This window comes from Cetorhinus maximus, chromosome 3, assembly GCF_964194155.1.
Source record: "Cetorhinus maximus chromosome 3, sCetMax3.hap1.1, whole genome shotgun sequence".
NCBI classification, from domain to species: domain Eukaryota; kingdom Metazoa; phylum Chordata; class Chondrichthyes; order Lamniformes; family Cetorhinidae; genus Cetorhinus; species Cetorhinus maximus.
The window spans coordinates 124,232,704-124,252,004 of NC_135881.1; the positions used below are offsets into that span (position 1 = coordinate 124,232,704).

Below are 19,301 nucleotides of genomic sequence, written 5' to 3' on the forward strand. Positions count from 1 at the left end.
GATATGACTCCAACCAGTGGAGAGTTTACCCCATGCTTCCTATTGACCAGTTTTTATAGGGCTCCTTGATGCCACACTTGGTTAAATGCTGCCTTGATGTCAAGGGCAGTCACTTTCACCTCACCCCTGGGGCAGGATTTTCCCCTCGTGAGGCTGGCGGGCCTGGGAATGGCTGTGCAACGGTCCGCTGCCTGTGATCCAGCCCCGACCACAATTTCACGCTGCCTGGCAAGTTAACGGCCAGCCAGCATGAAACGCCTGCCGGTAATCTCAGCGCTGCCGGGGTGGGGGCAGGAGGAGTGCGAGCACTGAAGTTTGCGCACGTGCACTCAGTGAAAGCTCCCTGACGGCACAGAGCTGCCTCAGGGAGCTGAAGATTTTTGATATCAAAAATAAAGATTTAAAATAAGGAAAGCATGTGCCCACATGTGACTCTGTCACATGAACAGAGAAAGGAGTTTTAAAAATTTTTATTTTTTTTTAGTCAGTGTTGGAAACCTCATCCTGCCTGTGGATGAGGTTTTGCAAAAGATGCAAAGACCATCTGGCTTATCGCCTGTCCACCAGCTGTAATTTAATTGGCTGATTCATGGGTTTAATAGCCCTCTTAATTGTCGGCGGGCGCACATGAACTTCAGCGCACCCATTGACTGAAATATCGCGTGAGTGTGCAATGATGTCGGGACGCTCGCTCATGTGAGTAACATCCGTAGACATTTGCTGTCCACTAGTCATCATTTTTAAAATTTGTTCATTGGATTTGGGCATAACTGGTGAAGTCAGCATTTATTGTCTTTTCCCTAATTGCCCTTGAGAAGTTGGTGGTGAACCATCTTCTTGAACTGCTGCAGTCTATGTGTTGAAGTTATTTCCACTGCTTTTAAGTAAGGCTTTGTGGAGTTTTGACCCAGCAACGATGGAAGAACAGCAATATGTTTCCAAGTCAGGATGGCAAATGTCTTGTGCACTGTACAATCAGCAGTGAACATCCTCATTTGTGACTTTATGATGAAGAGAAGACCATTGATGAAGCAATTAAAGAAGGTTGGGGCCTAGCCTGAGGAACTCCTGCAGTGATGTGGTGGGGCTGATATCAGTGGTTTTGAACAACCACAGCCATCTTCCTTTGTGCTAGATATGACTTCAATAGAGAATTTTCCAATGATTCCCACTGACTTCAATTTTACTAGGGCTCCTTCATGTCACACTCTGCCTTGATGATAGGGCAGTCACTCTCTCTCACTTCTGGAACTTAGCTCTTTTTTTTCTATGTTTGGACCAAGGCTATACTAAAGTCTGGACTTGAGTTGTCCTAGTAAAACTCAACCCGAGCATCAGTGAACAAGATGTTGGCTTAAGAGCACTGTTGACAATACCTTCCATAACTTTGATGCTTGAGAGTAGACTCATGGGGCAATAATTAGCTGGAATTATCCAGCTTTTGGTGGACAGAACATAGCTATGCAATTTTCCACTTTGTTGGGTAGATGCCAGTGTTGTAGCTGAATTGGGGCAGCTTGTCTAGAGGTGTGGATAGTTCTGGAGCACAAATCTTCAGTAATACCACTGGGGCATTGTCGGGCCCATAGCCTTTGCTGTTTCCAGCGCACTCAACAGTTTCGTGACATTGTCATTCATAGCTTTTTTTTGGGTAACTGGACCTCATCCCCTTTAGGTATAAATTGGTTCTGTATAACATTAAGTTCTCTCTTGAACACCTCTAGCTGATCTTCTGCCAGTTTATTCATTAATAGATTTCCTAAGTTAACTTTTCTGACAGCCTGTCTCATCCCATTCTCATCCCATTGAAGTCAGCCTTACTTAAAACTAGAATCTTGGTAACTGTTTCACATTTTCCCTTTCGGATCCAATGCTGAACTCAATTGTATTGTGACCTCTATTAGATAAATATTAAACTACCCAAGACATTCACTACATGTCTGTTTCTCCCAATCCAAATGAAAGTTAAAATCCCCCATTTAAACCACTGTGCGTTACATTTTTCAAAATTATTTGAAGAAAGTTAGGGGATGAATTTTTTAAAAATTGCTTTATCCAGTTTTTTTTCCCTGAATATCTGTGTGTGTTTGAGAAAAGATGATTTAATACTATTTACAGACTTGCTTCTGTTTTGTGTTCAATTAACTTTGAAAAGCTGAGTGGTGGTGGGGAGGTGGTAGTTGTGGTGGGTAGAAAATTGTCTGTTTTGATAGAATCAGAGCAGAACTAATGAGAATTTATTTCAGCTGGGACTGGTTATCCTTGGCCTGTGGCCTGTTCTATGACATGCTGGGGTTTCTTTAAGGACAGCATTCAACGGTTCTTTGTGTCTGCCCCCTTGCAGCTTGATATCTGATATAGATATGGAATGAGCAGGGTGACATTATCCATCAAAATTTCTGGTAGCCTCCAGTGCTCCCAAAATACTTATACACTTGCAGAAAAAAAGTATATAGATATTCAAAGGCAGAAATGGGGTCCACAGTATTGTTTCAGATTGAACCCAGTACATTAAAACAAGCAATATTTTTCCACTGAAATTACCATCCCAGGAGACCATTAATTTGCCTGAACTGAAATCTTCTTCTGGACCTGTTACTGATACTCCCAAAAGTTTATCCAGTGCCACATCTTCCTTATCCTCCATTTTCTTCCCCCTCCCCACCAACCTACTTATTGAATGCCTTAACTCTGTTAATACTGATGTAGGCACCTACCAATGATATGCTAATGACTTGACCCTCTGAATTTTAAGTTAGATACATTAGGCTGAATTTTCATCCCATGTGAGCAAGGTGATAAGTGGAAATTGTGTGCCAGTAGCCGGTGTGCCAGAATGCCAGCATATTTCTACCTCTGATCTATTTTCTGGGAGGCGACTTCTACGGAGTGATGGCTACCTGCCTGCCAAAATGTAAATATTCCTTACCCTCTCCAAAATTGACATGTTAGCGTAACAGAAATAAATTATCTTTTGAAACTTAAATCAAACAATTAAGTTCAATTTAGAAAGCTTTTATTTTCTGTTTTTATAGTAAATAAAATATTTATATTTTCTTACAGTTGTGAGAAAGAGAGACACAAAGTCAGACACCAGTGCACGTCCAAGGATAATCAGAAAACATCAAATTTGATGTTTACAGAAGTCACTTGGAAAGCTGGAATAAAAACAGAAAATGCTGGCAAAATTCGGGTCAGGCAGCATCTGTGGAGAGAAGAGTCACATGGACTCAAAACATTAATTCTGTTTCTCTCTCCGCTGGTGCTGCCAGACCTGCTGAGTTTTACCAACATTTTCTGTTTTTATTTCGGCATTCTAGCATCCCCGCAGTATTTTGCTTTTATCACTAGGAAAGCTGCTGGACATGAGCCAATCCCTTTTCTCCCCTCACTGCTGACAGACATCAGGGACTAAAAATTAGTGTACATCCTTTTTTGGGTCCAGTGGTAGTGATTCACCACCTCCCTGTATCAGTTCTGGTGGAGGTAGGTAGCAAATGAATTTGGTGCTGCCACTTCATTTACCTTTATTGCAATGGAGGGTTAAGTGTCTACTGCACTGATGACTGCCTCTGGGATCAGCAGGGAGTCAAGCAGTGTTTACTAGTAGCACATCGTACAATCAGCCTTATTCTCTTAGAAGGAGTCTGTCTCCCTTGAAGGAAAGTTGCACTGAATTAGGGGAGATTGTTGTTGAATACTATTGTTGCAATTCTAATCGAAGAAAATGGAACACCAGGGACAGCGAGGAGGCTCCATGCTCTCAGATGTGGTGCTGAGGTCTTAGTGATGGAAGTGGACAGCAGAGTTGCCATGCTACTGCAGAAAGCTGGGAGGTCCTCAAGAACAACCCTCAAAAAGGATTGGGAGCAGGTGGCCAGGGATCAGTTCCCATCACCTGGACCCAAGGACCTGGCAGCAGTGCTTCATGTGGGTAGTCAAGGCCAGTGAATGCATGTTCACATGACATCTTATATCCATCAGCCTCTCACTCTGCATGTGCAACACACGCAGGCGCTAGTCTCTGCTACTCAGCATTCATGCGTAACAAGTAGCATACAGTTGCATTGGACATGGGCGCCTGCATTTCCTGAGCCCTATGATTGAGGTGGTTCCTCACATCTTGAGGCTGGCCGTGGCAGAACCTGTTGAATTCAGCATTGCTGAGAACATTGAGGACGATAGTATGTTATTGCCTTTTTGCCCCTACTGAACTCCCAGATCATCTGCTAGCTGGCATATTGAGCGAGCTTACAGATGTTGTCTCCACCCCACGCTCCCTTCCCTTATCCAACCTTCCTTTTCTGATTTTCTGCTTTCAAACACTCCAGAATTGCCATGTGACCAGTCACAGTAGTCACAAGAGGAGGAGGAAAGAGAGTTAACAGTACAGCACTGATGAAGGACCCTCATCACTTGATCAGACCCTCGCAGCCTCAGATATTGGCACTTAAAGACTAGTATAGAATTAGGATCAAGTTGTGGTGAGATAGCAGGTGCACGTGGACTGCAGACAAGCCCGGTTTAATGGAACGAAAACAAAAGTAACTGGAAAAACTCAGCAGGTCTGACAGCATCTGCGGAGAGGAACACAGTTAACATTTCGAGTCCGAATGACTATGGATCAGTTCACTGGAGGTCACAGAAGTTCTACTACAGAGGACTTAAATGAGGACCTCAATAGAGCAGCACACAGGAGAACTTGCACATCAAGACTTTGGGCGCATTGACTGCCAGATAATTTACCGTCACAGTCAAGAAGTGTTGAAGGATTCAGGCTGCAACTTGCCAGAGGGCATCACGAGGAGTTTGCCCTCTCCGTAGCCTCTGCTCCATTTCCCCGTTGTGCTGTAGACCCAGAGGCTACTGCTGCCGCCCCCCCACCCCCAATACGTGCTGCAGCCTTTGTGTGGACAGCTCACCTACTGCTCTGCCGTCCCTGTGAGGATGCAGAATATAAGAACATAAGAAATAGGAGCAGGAGTAAGCCATTCGGCTCCTCAAACCTGCCCTGCCATTCAATAAGCTCATGGCTGATCTGCCCCAAGCCTCAACTCCTCTTTTGTGCCAGCTCCTAATAGCCCTCAACTCCCCGATATTTCAAAAATCTACCTCCTCTTTGAATACTTTAAGTGATCTAGCCTCCACAACTCTGGGGTAGAGAATTCCAGACATTCACTGCCCTCTGAGAGAAAGGAATTCCTTCACATCTCAGTTTTAAATGAGTATCTCCTTATTCTGGCAACTATGCCCCCTAGTTTGAGATTCCCCCACTAGTAGAAACATCTAGCAAATTCAGGAACCCACCCCAACACCTCCAAAAACAGGGGAGCACTTTCAGACACTTTGCAGTAACAGATCTTTTTCAAAATCACCTTCCCTTCGAGTTGGGTGCCTGGCCCTTTAAGTAGCATTAGTGCTAGGTCCCTTTTGCAGTTGAATGCTTGAATGATGTGTGGATTCGTTAAATTGACCTGCATAGCCTAAAATTGGAAAATGCACATCATATTCGCCAGTAGGGCTGTGTAATGTCAAGATATGACCAGTTCAGTTGATTCCAGCCCTCACAAAGGATGCCCACGTAAGCATCCTTCTCAGGATGGTGCATCACAACGGCTGCACCCACGGGCTGGCGCACCCCCAGGAGGTCAATTGGCATCCAATGCTACAGATCTGAATTTTGTTCCTTGGGAATCCACCAGTAAACAAAGTATCACATTCCACTCCCAGTTTTGTCTGATCACAAGTTTTCCCTCCACACTAGCAGCACAAGAAGTTCTTAGATTTAGCATAAAATTCCAGACTACTGCAGTACTGTTAAACTTGAGGACCCCCATCCCAATTCTGTCAAAGCTCAGGAGCGTTTCCAGGGTGCATCTCGCTCGAAAACCGTTTTTCTGTGTTGGAAAATGGTGAGAGTGACAGTTCCTCTGGGGAGTGCAGCCACGCTCATGGCACTGTGACTGGCTCAGCTGCACGGTTGGGAAGTGAAAAGAGGGGAAGAGCAACAGTGGTAGGAGACTCGATAGTAAGGGGAACAGACAGGCATTTCTGCGGTCTTAGACGTGACTCCAGGATGCTATGTTGCATCCCTGGTGCCAGGATCAAGGATGTCACTAAACGGTTGCAGGGCATGGGGGGAGGGCAAACAGACAGAGATCATGGTACACATTGGTACCAACAACATAGGTAGAAAGAGGGATGAGGTCCTGCAAGCAAAATTTAGGGAGCTAGGAAATAGATTAAAAAATAGGACCTCAAAGGTAGTAAACTCTGGATTATTTCCGGTGCCACGCGCTAGTGAGTATAGAAATAGGAGATTAGTCCAGATGCATGTATGGCTGGAGAGATGGTGCAGGAGGGAGGGCTTTAGACTTCTGGGACATTGGGATTGTTCCTGGGGGCGGTGGTACCTGTACAAGCTGGATGGGTTGCACCTGAACCAGAATAGGACCAACATCGTTGCGGGGAGGTTTGTTAGTGCTGTTGGGGAGGGTTTAAACTAACTTGGCAGGGGGATGGGATTCTGAGAGGAGGTTCAGCAGGGGGAGATGCACAGCCAAAATTAGAAGAGAGAGCAAATTAGTCTGGAAGGCATAGAAATTATAGGCCAGTTAAGGCACAAGGGAGTTTGGCAAGGTTGGATGGCATTTATTTTAATGCAAGGAGTCTGATGAATAAGGCAGATGAGTTGAGAGCACAAATTAACACATGGAAATATGTCATTGCTGTCACAGAGACATGGTTGAGAGAGGGGCAGGATTGGCAGCTCAATATTCCAGGATATAGAGTCTTCAAGTGAGACAGGGAAGGAGGTAAAAGAGGAGGGAGTATTGCAATATTGATCAAGGAATCAATTACAACAGTAAGGAGGGGTGACATAGAGTCACAGAGGTCTGCAGCACAGAAAAAGGCCCTTCGGCCCATTGAGTCTGTGCCGGTCAAACAAGTACCTAACTATTCTAATCCCATTTTCCAGCACTAGGCCCATAGCCTTGTATGCCATGGCATCGCAAGTGCACATTCAAATACTTCTTTAATGTTATGAGGGTTTCTGCCTCTACCTCCCTTTCAGGCAGTGAGTTCCAGATTCCGACCACCCTCTGGGTGAAAAAAATTCTTCCTCACATCCCCTCTAAACCTCCTGCCTCTTACCTTATATCTATGCTCCCTGGTTATTGACCCCTCCACCAAGGGGAAAGGTTCCTTCCTGTTACCTTACATATGCCCCTCAATTTTATACACCTCAGTCATGCCCCCCCCCCCTCAATCTCCTCTGCTCCAGGGAAAATAACCCCAGTCTATCCAATCTCTCCTCATAACTAAAACTCTCCAGCCCAGGCAACATCCTGGTAAATCTCCTTTGCACTCTCTCTAGTGCAATCACATCCTTCCTATAATGCGGATTCCAGGACTGCACACACTACTCTAGCTGTGGCCCAACCTGCGTTTTATACAGTTCCAGCATAACCTCCTTGCTCTTATATTCTATGCCTAAACTAATAAAGGCAAGTATTCTATATGCCTTCTTAACCACCTTATCTACCTGTCCCGCTACCCTAAGGGACCGGTGGACATGCACACCAAGGTCCCTCTGATCCTTGGTACTTCCCAGGGTCCTACCATTCATTGTGTATTCCCGTGCCTTGTTTGTCCTACCCCAGTGCATCACCTCACAACATTTATGACACTCATAACATTTAAGAAGTATTTGGATGTGCACTTGCATTGCCATGGCATACAAGGCTATGGGTCTAGTGCTGGAAAATGGGATTAGAATAGGTAGGTACTTGTTTGAATGGCGCAGACTTGATGGGCCGAAGGGCCTTTTTCTGTGTTGTAGACCTCTATGACTCTATGACATTTCTAATGCAACTGAAGCCCTGGACTCCCAAGGGCAACGGAACCCATTTCTCCTCACTCACTCTAACCTGTCTCCCTCTGAACTTGCTGCACTCTTTCCTCAGGTCTAACTCTGACTTTATCGAACCTGCTAACAATTGGTACTGTTGTTGTCTGGCATACCGACTTGTACCTTGCAGAGGCTGAGCACCAACTCTCCAACACTTCCTCCTACTTCCCCCTGAATCATGATCCTACTACCGAACATCAGGCCATTGTTTTCGGGACTGTCATTGACCTAGTCTCCTCTGGAGATCTTCCCTCCACAGCCTCTCACGTCATTGTCCCCCAACCCCGTAGAGCCCACTTCTACCTCCTTCCCAAAAACCACAAACAGGACTGTCCTAGTAAACACATCATTTCAGCCTGTTCCTGCCGCACTGAATTGATTTCTCCCTATCTTGACTTTTTTTCTCCCCTTGTCCAGTCTCTTCCCAGCTGCATCCTTGACTCTTCTGACATCCTACATCATTTCAACAATGTCCAGTTTCCTGGTCCTAACTGCTGCCTCTTCACCGTGGACATTCAATTTCTCTATACCTCCATTCCCCACCAAGATGGTCTGAGGTCTCTCCATTTCTTCTTTGAACAGAGGCCTAACCAGTCCCCATCCACCACCAACCCCTTCTGCCTGGGTGCACTTGTTCTTCCATTGAACAATTTCTCCTTTAACTTGTCCCACTTCCTCCAAATAAAAGATGTTGCTATGGGTACCTACATGGACTCTAGTTATGCCTGTCTTGTGGAGTATGTGGAACATTCCTTGTTCTAGGAAGGCCTCTTCCTCCGACTCTTTTTCCAGTACATTGACTGTATCGTGTTCTCACCCAGAACTGGAAAACTTAATCAACTTTTTTTTCCCCCAATTTCCACCTTTCTCTTGCCTTCACATGGTCCATCTTCGACACTTTCCTTCCATTCCTTGACTTTGTTGTCTCCTTTTCTGAAGATAGAGTGTCTACTAATATTCATTATAAGCCCACCAACTCCCACAGCTACCTCGACCACACTCCCTCACATTCTACCTCCATTCTATTCTCCCAGTTTCTCCGTCTCTGTACATTTGTTCTGATGATGCAACTTTCCACAACAATGCTTCAGACATGCCTTCCTTTTTCTTCAACCGAGGAAACCCCCCGCCCCACAAACTGTGGCTCACAGGCTCTCAACCGTGTCCAACCCATTTCCTGCACTTCTGCTACTACCCCTTCCCCTCACTCCCAGAACTCCAATAAGATTGCCCTTGTCCACATTTTCCACCCACCAACCTGCACATTCAAGGGATCATCTTCTGTCATTTCCATCGCCTCCAGCATGATGACACCACCAAATACATCTTCCCCCTCCCCTCCACTGTCAGCACTCCAAAAGGACCGTTCCTTCCATGACAACCTGGTTCACTCATCAGTCACCCCGCAACACTTTGCCCCCTTCCCATAGTATCTCCCCATGCAATTGCAGACCTCACCATCCAAGGCCCCAAACACTCCTTCCAGGTGAAGCAACGATTTGCTTGTACGTCTTTCAATTTAGTCTACTGTATTTGCTGCTCACAATGCAGTCTCCTCTACTTTGGGGAGACCAAATGCTTTGGGGAACAACTCCACTCAGTTCTCAAGGATGATTCTGAGTTTCTGGTTGTTTGCCATTTTGAGTCACCACTTTTGCTCTCATGTTCACATTTCTGTCCTCTGCCTGCTGCAGTGTTCCAGTGATAACACAAGCTCGAGGAACAGCACCTCACCTTCCGATTAAGCACTTTACAGGCTTTTGGAGTCAACATTCAGTTCAACAATTCAAACCATGAACTCTGGTCACCCATTTTTATCCTTTTTCATATTGCAATATGTGCTGGTCTTAGACTTGTTTTGTCATGTTTTTGCTTTCTCACAGAGCTGTTCGTTATTCTGCGGTTCACACTCACTGTGACCAATACTTTGTCTCCACTCCCTTTGCCTTTTGTTCCATGACATCTTTGCCATTTAATCTCTTCCACTCTCTACCCTATTCCAGACCTTCCCTTTTGTTCTACCTCCCCCTCCCCCTTTCAGTGGCATAAAACTCATCACATTTTTATGTTCCTTCAGTTCTGAAGAAGCCATATTCAGCTCGAAATGTTGACACTTGTTTCCCTCCCCAGAGATGCTGCCAGACCTGCTGAGTATTTCCAGCACTTTCTTTTATTCCCCATTTCTTCTCACTGCTAAATACCAGATTTAAACCTCCATTTGGAGCATCTTGTGTACTAAATGTATGTTTTCGACATGAAAAATTAAATATGGAGGTAAAGAATTGAATAGGGAACAAAGGCTATTTATTTGGTTTTCACAGAGTAATGACCAGAGTTGTAAAGTTCAGTCCCCAAAGCGCCTATAAAAATCCAATACGCAGTTTAATTTTTAAAAAATGATTTATTTAGTTGCTGTAAATCAGTGGCCCTAATGTCATCCCTTAAATGACATGAACATCCCTATTTATTACAAACCAGTGAATTCTCTTAATTAGCATGAACAATACCACATGACATCTTTGTGTGTATGTGCGTAATAATCTTTTAATTCACAAAATGTTTTTAATAGTAGATTCCTCTGCATTTAGAATATAAATTGCCTATCCAACTTGTTTTCCATAATTACACACCTTACAACACGTGGAAGCCCTGCAGTGTCACCACTAGTAGATTGGTAAAATTACCATGTGACCAGTTTACTTGGGTTGTTTGGACATAGAAAATTCTAACATTAATTATATAAACAGGGAGGGAATGCATGGCTTTAAATTGTGCACTGCATTATCTTTGCAGGTCCTGGTCTGATCATCCTTGCCCTCTAGCCAAGCTTTACCTGGGGCAGAATTTTGCCCTTAGTGTGCAGCGGCAGTTGGGAAGCCAACCACTGCTCGTGATTGACATCGCTCTACGATTTTGCATGATAAGCAAGCGGCAACGCTGAGCGCTGCCTGTGCAGACGCGAGGGAGGAGGGCGAGCAGGTCAAGCATGAACTTGGCACATGCGCAAGAGAGAGCACAGAATCTCTGAGGCACTGAGTTGCCTCTGAGATGAAGAGATATTTTAAAAAATAATAACGATCATAAAAATGTAATGAAACATGTCCCCTCATGTGACTCTGTCACATGAGCATGGCCATGTTTTTAATTAAAAAATAAAAGTTTTTTAAAATTTTTATTTGCTTTTGGAAACCTCATCCCACCCATGGATGAGGTTTCCAAAAATATCCAAAGGCCGCTTGGCCTTTTCGCCTGCCTGCCAACAGTTAGGTTGAACGGGCAGTGAAAAATTAAAGTCAGTTGATAACTTAATGGCCTTAATAGGCCTTTTAATTGTCAGCGGGCATGCTGCTGGCTCTGGTGCGCGTGCGCCGACTGAACTATTGTGCAACTGTGTGTTGACGTCGGCATGCTTGGCCGACATCATCGCGTGTCATTTCACGCTCGGTCGGTTTGGGCGCGCAGCCACCCACTGAGCTAAAAATTCTGGCCCTGGTCTTGACTCCGTGTACAGCACTGTGGGATATTAACTGTCAGGCATATAACAACCACTCCCTCTTTTCACATTATTTCTATTGCGTTTGGCTGCTGTATTTCTGTCAGGAAAGAATATGGAAATAAAAATTAGTGAAGCTAGTTCATTCAAAGACCTAAAACATATACTCTGAGCCAAATGGATTCTGTAACGGTCTATGATGTAGAAATCCAACAGGAGAGTGAGTTTAGACTAGGTTGCTCATGCGGAGGTAAATTCCAGCAGAGACTGGCCTGCTTCAGTGCAGTGACTTATAGACGTTTAGAGCACAGAAGGAGGCCATTCGGCCCATTGTGTTGACGCCGGTCAGCAAAGATCTGACTACACTAATCCCATTTTGCAGCGCTTGGCCCATAGCCCTGGAGGCTATGGCAACGCAAGCGAATATCTAAATACTTCTTAAATGTTGCATTCTATGATTTGGACTTAGTTTGTTTGGCAATGGACAAAGTGAATTGTAACTATCAGGATGCTATCTGCTATATTTTTATAACTGGGAATTTAATAACTTAGTATATATACCTGTTTATCATTTGTGTCTCAACTTAGAAATATATCACCATTTTGTTCACTGTTATCAGGTCAAGATTATGGATCTTCCTCCCTGTCAGCACTGCCAGTATACCTACATTGCACAGACTGCATCTTCTTGAGGGCAGTTAGGAATAGGCAACAAATGCTGGCCTTGCCAGCGATGTTCACATACCATGAATGAATTAAAAAGAAACACATCTGATGAAGCTTATTTTCCTGGAGCCAATTCAGAAATGGTCAATTTTCATTCTTTATAATGGCAAAAAGTCCAATTTCTGAGCAATTTGACCTCCATTTGCCACTGTCGACAGGTTAATATAAGTTTCAGCAATAATGAACTACACTATAGTGTTGCTATAGATTGAAAACCTCACAAAGCACAGCAAAGAAATAAACCTGTGTGAAGAATTAAGTACCTATTCCAAAAAGAGAGACGTGTATTAATACAGTGCCTTTCATGACCTCAGGATGCCTCAAAATGCTTACAGCCAATGGAGTAAGTCACTTGTAATGCAGGAATGTAATGTAATTGAAATGCAATGTATTTCAAAAGTATAACTGCATTTTTTTTGTGTACATAGGATCAACGTAATATTGCTAGCTGGATGGTAGCTGATAAATTAGATCTTGTAGCCCCAGAAGTAAGAAACGGCCAATCTGCTGTGCCTGCAACTGATGTTTTTGCTTATGGCTGCCTGCTTTTGTGGGTATGTTCTAATTTATATCAAATGTAATGAATTTGTAAAGGTAGGTCATGCCTGAACAACCATGATTTTTTTTATTTGAAGAGGTGAGTAAAGTAATATCTATGTATGTTATTTATGTGGACTTGGAGAAGGCATTTGATAACATCACTCGTAAGAGATTGTTAATCTAAAATTGGCACTCCTGGAGTTGAGGGCAAATAGTCAACAGAGTTGGACAATTGTCTGAGTGGCAAGAGACAAGAGTAGGGATATTGGGCAGTTTCTCTTTATTGGCAGGGATTTGTGTAGGGGCCTCAACTATTCACTGTATTTATTAAAGACTTTGACGAGAATAGGGAGCTACGCATCCTAGTTTGTCGATGACACAAAGATAGTCATGTAGATGGGGGCATAGAATACTAAGAGGTGCTGATAGCTGATGAAAGCTAGACATACCAAAAATCCAAAGAGACTTTGGGGCTTCAGATACATAGAAGGTTAAAATGTCATGGAGAAGTACAAAAAATAAATTGAAATTGCTAATGGAATTCTGGCTTTTATATCAAGAGGATTATAATACAAAGGGTTAGAAGTCATGGTAAGCTATACAAAGACCATACCTGGAGTACTCTGTTCAGTTCTAGGCACCACATCTTAGGAAAGACGTATTGGCCTTAGAGGCAATGCAGCATAGATTTACCAGAATGATACCTGGATTCCAAGGGTTAAATTATGAGGAGATATTATGCAAACTAGGGGTGTATTTCCTAGAATTTATAAGATTAAAAGGTGATTAAAAGATATGAAGGAGAACTGATAGGGTAGATCAAAAAAAAAAAATTACTGGGGACATAGCCTAAAAATTAAGCCAGGTCTTTCAGGGCCAGATCTTTCAGGAGTGAAGTTAGGAAACACTTCTACATGCAAAGGGTAGTAGAAGTTTGAAACTTTCTTCCGCATATGGCTGTTGATGCTGGGTCAGTTGTTAATTTTGGACCTGAGATCGATAGGTTGATATTAACTAAAGCTATTCAGATATACAAGGCAAAAGCAGATGTATGGAGTTAGGTCACAAATTAGTCATGATCTCATTGAATAGCAAAACTAGCTCGAGGGGCTCTTGGCCATTTCTAGGTTCCTAATTAATAGGACGTCAAAATGTTCATGTTTGAAACTATTATATTGTTTCATACTTTTGCAGCTGAAATTCCCCAAGAATGACTTCACAATAAACCCTGATGGAACTCCAGATGTTAGTGAGCTAAGTATGGTAAGCAAATTTATGACTATTAAGAAAAATACTGCGGGTGCTGGAGATCTGAAATAAAAACAAAGTGCTCCAAAAATTCAGCAGGTCTGGCAGCAACTGTGGAGAAAGAAAAAGAGTTAATGTTTCAAGTCCAATATGACTCTTTGGAATGTTTTGTTTCTCTCTCCACAGATGCTGCCAGACCTGCCGAGTTTTTCCAGTACTTTGATTTTTTAAGGGCTAATAAGGTTTGGTTTCAGTTTGTAACTTTTTTACATTTGCTGACTTTGAGAGTTGACTCATGCCTCATCGTTCTTTTCATCGCTACGAGCAAGTTTAGTTCTGTGAAACTATATTTCTAATTAGATTTCAGATTGTAGAATTTATTGCTGTCTATACTCCTGTACAGTGCAACATGACCATAGGTGCAGTCAGTTGGTGAAACTTCTTTTGTCAAATGGGATAAATGTTAATTTCCATCATTATTTACAATCCATTAACAAAATTGTGTGGACCAGTGATTTTGAATTGAGTACCTGAGAATACAATTTACTGAGCTGAAATGAAAAAAAATAGTCAATTGCTAAGTCATTGCAAAAGCTATACTGTACATTCCCATGGTTAATCTTAGTTTTTGGTATACCCCAATTTCAGGTGCAGACTGGGCACAAAAACATCACTTTTGATGTTTGCTGCCTAGCTTTGGCTTCACTCTGTTCTGTAGTTGGGTTTTGACCAGCTGTTGGAAGCTCTTGTGCTAAGCAAGTAGGAATTTCATTAACGTTTTTGAAAGAAAGTAAAGATTGCAAAAGAACCAAAGGCAACATGACAAAAATACTTTTGCACAAGTGAATAGGATCTGGAGATATACTGCCTGAGAATATGGTGGAGGTAGCTTTAATCATGGCCTCCAAAAGGGAATTGGATACTTATCTGAAGGGAAAAAAGTTGCAGAAAATATAAGAATAGAATGGCAATTAACATTTAAAATCAAAAAGCTTTTACCGGCATGTAAATAAGAAGTGGATAGCAAGTGGGACCTATTAAGGACAAAGATGTATGCTGAGGCGCAGGGCATGGCTAGAATACTTAATGAGTACATTGTATCAATTTTTCCTAAGGAAGAGATGCTGTCAAAATATCAGTAAAAGGAGAGATGCTAGAGGCAATGAACGGGGTGAAAATAGATAGGAAGAATGTACTGGAAAGGCTGGCTGTGCTTAAGTGTCGATAATTTGTCAGATCCTGATGGCTTGCATCCCAGGCTGCTGAAGGAAGTGGGAGTGCAGATTGCGGAAGGACTTGCCATAATCTTCTAATCTTACCCCAGATACCAGCAAAGGTGCCCGAGGATTGGAGAGCAAATGTGACACCGTTATTCAAGAAAAAGTAAGGACCTTCCTAGCAACTACAGGCCAGTCAGCTTAACATCAGTGGTGGGTAACGTTTTAGAAACAGTAATCAGGGGAAAAAATCAACAGATTATTGGAGAGGTTTGAGTTACTTAGAGAGCCAGCACGGATTTGTCAGAGGCAGATAGTGCTTGACTGATCTAATTTTTTGATGAAGTAACAGAGAAGATTGATGAAAGGAAAGTAATGGATGTTGTCTATATGGATTTTAAGAAAGCATTTGACAAGTACCACATAAAAGGCTGGTTAACAAAGTTTTAGCTACAAGGTAAGATTGGAGAAGTTAGGGTTGTTCTCCTTGGAGCAAAAGAGTGCAGGGAGATTTGATAGAAGATGATTATGACAGGTTTGGATAAAATAGACACAAGCTGTTTGTATTAGCTGATGGTACATGGACAAGGAGACACAGCTTTAAGGTTTTTGGCAAGAGATAAAGGGGGGGTATGTGAGAGCTCAGCGAGTGGTAAAGACCTGGAACAGTTGAAGTATAACAGTATCTCACCAAGATACTTGGCGAAGTGTAAAGTGAAACACTTGAAAGGCATGAAGTTGCAGTACTTAGTCACCAAACATGGCAGGAAAAGTTATGGCTGGTGCATTCAGTAAGTGAGTGTTTAACAATTTTAGTTATAATTACTGCCTAACAATGTTTTTGACTCTGAAAAATTTATTTTATAAATGTGGAGCCTCATTCATTCAGCATTTAAGTAGTGTTGGAGACTTTTTAAAAAAAAAAATTCTGACTATTTTATCTTTTTCTTAATCCCATCTTTTTTTTCCCATCTCTATTTTGCTTTCTGTACACCATTTTTACATTGAATTAAATTAATTTTAAACTTCCTGATTTAGACTCTGCAGGAGTATTTTTAAGCACAGAAAATAGGTGGGGAGGGGATGGAGGTGAGGGACAGGGAAATGTTAAAATTAAAACAAAAACCTCAAATTTGTCTCTGATCTGCCCGCTTCCTGTTTTAAAAGACTGGGCAGCCAGGGATGGGTTGACCATTTAAATATATTGAGACTGTGCCTATCTTCCAAATTTAACCTTGCAATTAAAGGGAAGCGAGGATGGCTTTGTCATAAAAGTAATTGCCTTTACAGCACTGTGGACAAAGAGGAACAAGAGTGCTTCTATTCAGGTCTCCAAGCTTGCTTTCTTCCCCACCTGCCATCAGACCAATACCTTTCCTGGGGTTTGCATATCGAGATTGCAAAGTGGATCTCACTATCTCTCTCTCCCCACCCGCAACCTAGACAAGATCCATTAATCCAACTGAAGGCTCCCTACCAGCTCCTGGGCTACAGCATTCTCCACCTGACAGGGAGCGAAGTCCATCTGTCAGGCTTTCTGGGCGGGGTGTCTACTTATAAGAAGAACCTCATTGTCAGACTTTCAGGTTTCCTGAACATGTATTTTCATACTCAATCCCCAAAGATCTCGCCCCGCTCAAGATCCTTCATGTCTCAGTGAGGATTCTTAAGTCTGTTGAAGACTTATTGTCACTCGACCTGTGTTCTCACACCACTGATTCCCTGTAGCAGGTATCACCACTGGATCAGGTGTCCGATGGCAGAAAACTGCTACTCAAAGGCCTGTAATCAGTTTTCAGCAAGATGAATGCAAACACCATTCCTTCATCATTGACCACAAAATCTGCCAATATATGCATTTTAACAATTAAAATGAAACTGACATGGAGCTTAATTTTGAGGGGCGTTGGACCTAAATTTACCTCTCCTGAACTATTCAGTTTCAGCATTTTTCCTTTGGCATACCCAACTGAATATAGCGCTGGGTGACATTTCCTGTAGAACCTCAAATTCATGCTTTTCTGAAGTTTCATTGAATCTTTTTGATTTCTACAAGGAAACAGATGCTTCATACAACTTCTGGAAAAGAAACCCTTATTCTTAGAGCCTTACTAGCTTGTCAGTCACTGTGCAGAGTGATTACAATATGCGAGAGTTGATGCACTTTATTGATAATATCTTCATAGAAACATAGAGCACAGAAGGAAACCATTCTGCTCATCGTGCCTGTGCTATATCTTTGAAAGAGTTATCTAGTTAGTCCCATTCCCCTGCTCTTTCCCCATATCCCTCAATGTTTTCTACTTCAAGAATTTATCCAATTAAGTGTTATTTTAAGAAATTAACTCTGTCGTCGATATCTATACATGTTCAGTGGTGTTAGTTGCTCCCCTAAGTAATCTGAGTATTATCTTTGTGGGGTTGATTCACACTGCCCTATATCTACTTGAATGGTAGTGAGACCAAAAAAGCATTGCCTTGCATCCTGGGCTGGATATCTTTTTTTTGCTCATGTATTTGATTTCTTCAAGGTCTGAAAATGGACTGAAGTAACACTGAATGTTGAAAAGTGTTATTGGATTCCTGTATTCCACAATGAGGGTGAACAGTTATGAGCTCTTATTAGTATAGTGGGTGCAACCTACATATGATGAGAAATAAAGAACATCTGACTCTATCCATTTTGGTTGACCTTAAACAGAGGAAACCCTCTGCATTCTGTCCTGTAGTCTGCATTCATTGCAGCCTTCTGCCTCCCCATGTTGAATCCTATGCCAAAAAAGGGCCTGATTGCCTTTTGATGTCCATTTCTATTATTAAAAATCTGACTACTTCAACTGTTAGTCAAAACTGACGACCTTCCCCAAACATCCCTCCCACCAGCCCCCTCCCACATCCACAGGCCAATAACCTTTGCTGAGTTCAAACTAATGGAATTGTCCTAGTAACAAAGCACACGAATGGTGGCTGGAATGTCACATTTACTTCCGTGAACTCTAGGATGTTGGTGCCAGATGCCCCATTTGAAACCTAAAACAATTTACTGCCAACCCTTTAAGTTTTGATTAAAATAATATTTTAAAATAACAAATACCTTAACAATTTCCTGTGCTGTGGTGGGGGGTGGGTGCAGAAGTGTCAAAAATACAAATCCATGATACAGTGAATCAAGAGTACCTGTAATAGAATCATTTCCTATTATTAGTACTGAGGAATAATTTTTCCACTTTTTTTAAAGGATCCAAAACTGCTGAGCCTGGTGTCGAGATTGATTTGTTTCAAGCCTAATGACAGATTGAGAATTGACCAGATGTTAAAGGAAGATTGCTGTTTGGAGATTAAAACTCCTGACCCTATTCATGAAGAAACCAAAGCTTCTGCATCTGATGAAACCATTGTGACCAATGTATTTGCAGATGAAACCAAATCAGAATTGTTGGGTGAATATTCAACATAACACCTTTCTCAGATTTATGCTTTACAGCTTATTTTCATTAATTGTGTCAAATATGTTTTGCATTAATGTTTCTGGTGATTTCAGTAGGGCATGAGGTTGCCTCTCAATGCTTAGTACAACTTTGGGAAAGTGTTCCCCTGAATAATAGTAGGTGGGGTAGAGTTCTTTTCATTTTTAATTGTTTTTAAATTTCTCCTGAATTAATTTGAGAAAAATCTAGGTTTTTTTGCAAAAAGATACTAGAAAATGACCAGTCCAATCTATGTTTATTATTGGTGCCATTTTTTCATTCAGAATACGCAGTTATTTTCAAAGGAAACCAGGGGACAAGCTGAAGCTTGGTGTGCTCTTTTCAATGATTAGATGAAAGTACTTGCTGATGACCTCTGTACATAGGCAAGCTGCTGAAGGTGTTTCTGCCAGGGCCAAAACCTTTTAATGCAGAGGTTAACAAGTGGTGCATGCTTGTGCCACTAATGAGAGACCTGTATTGTGTATTGGCTTAATGTGTACTTTATGGGGAGGGGGTGGGTGAGAAGGGGAGGGGGGTGGTGGGGGGGTGGGAATGTATGTGGCCTTCAAATAATTGTGAATATGATCTAGGGAAAATTTAAAAACACGTAAGCTGGGATTTTCCAGCCCCGTCATGGGCGGGACCCCATGCGGGCGAGGCAGCGCCCCAGCCATAGGCGGGACCAGAAGATCACG

General features: G+C 42.5%; 1 protein-coding gene across 3 annotated transcripts in view; it reads left to right on the forward strand.

The window, feature by feature from the left end:
* Positions 1 to 18,786, forward strand: part of stk31 (serine/threonine kinase 31) — a 130,384-nt gene extending 111,598 nt beyond the window's left edge. For 2 of the 3 annotated variants that reach the window (XM_078538899.1, XM_078538900.1), the window contains 3 exons: positions 12,560 to 12,685; positions 13,866 to 13,934; positions 18,375 to 18,786. In XM_078538899.1, the coding sequence (XP_078395025.1) occupies positions 12,560 to 12,685; positions 13,866 to 13,934; positions 18,375 to 18,593 (414 nt within the window). In that variant the 3' untranslated portion in view covers positions 18,594 to 18,786. Of the gene's footprint in view, positions 1 to 12,025; positions 12,233 to 12,559; positions 12,686 to 13,865; positions 13,935 to 18,374 lie in introns of those variants that run through there. The other variant, XM_078538901.1, reaches the window with a different exon arrangement.
* The last annotated feature ends 515 nt before the right edge of the window (positions 18,787 to 19,301 follow it).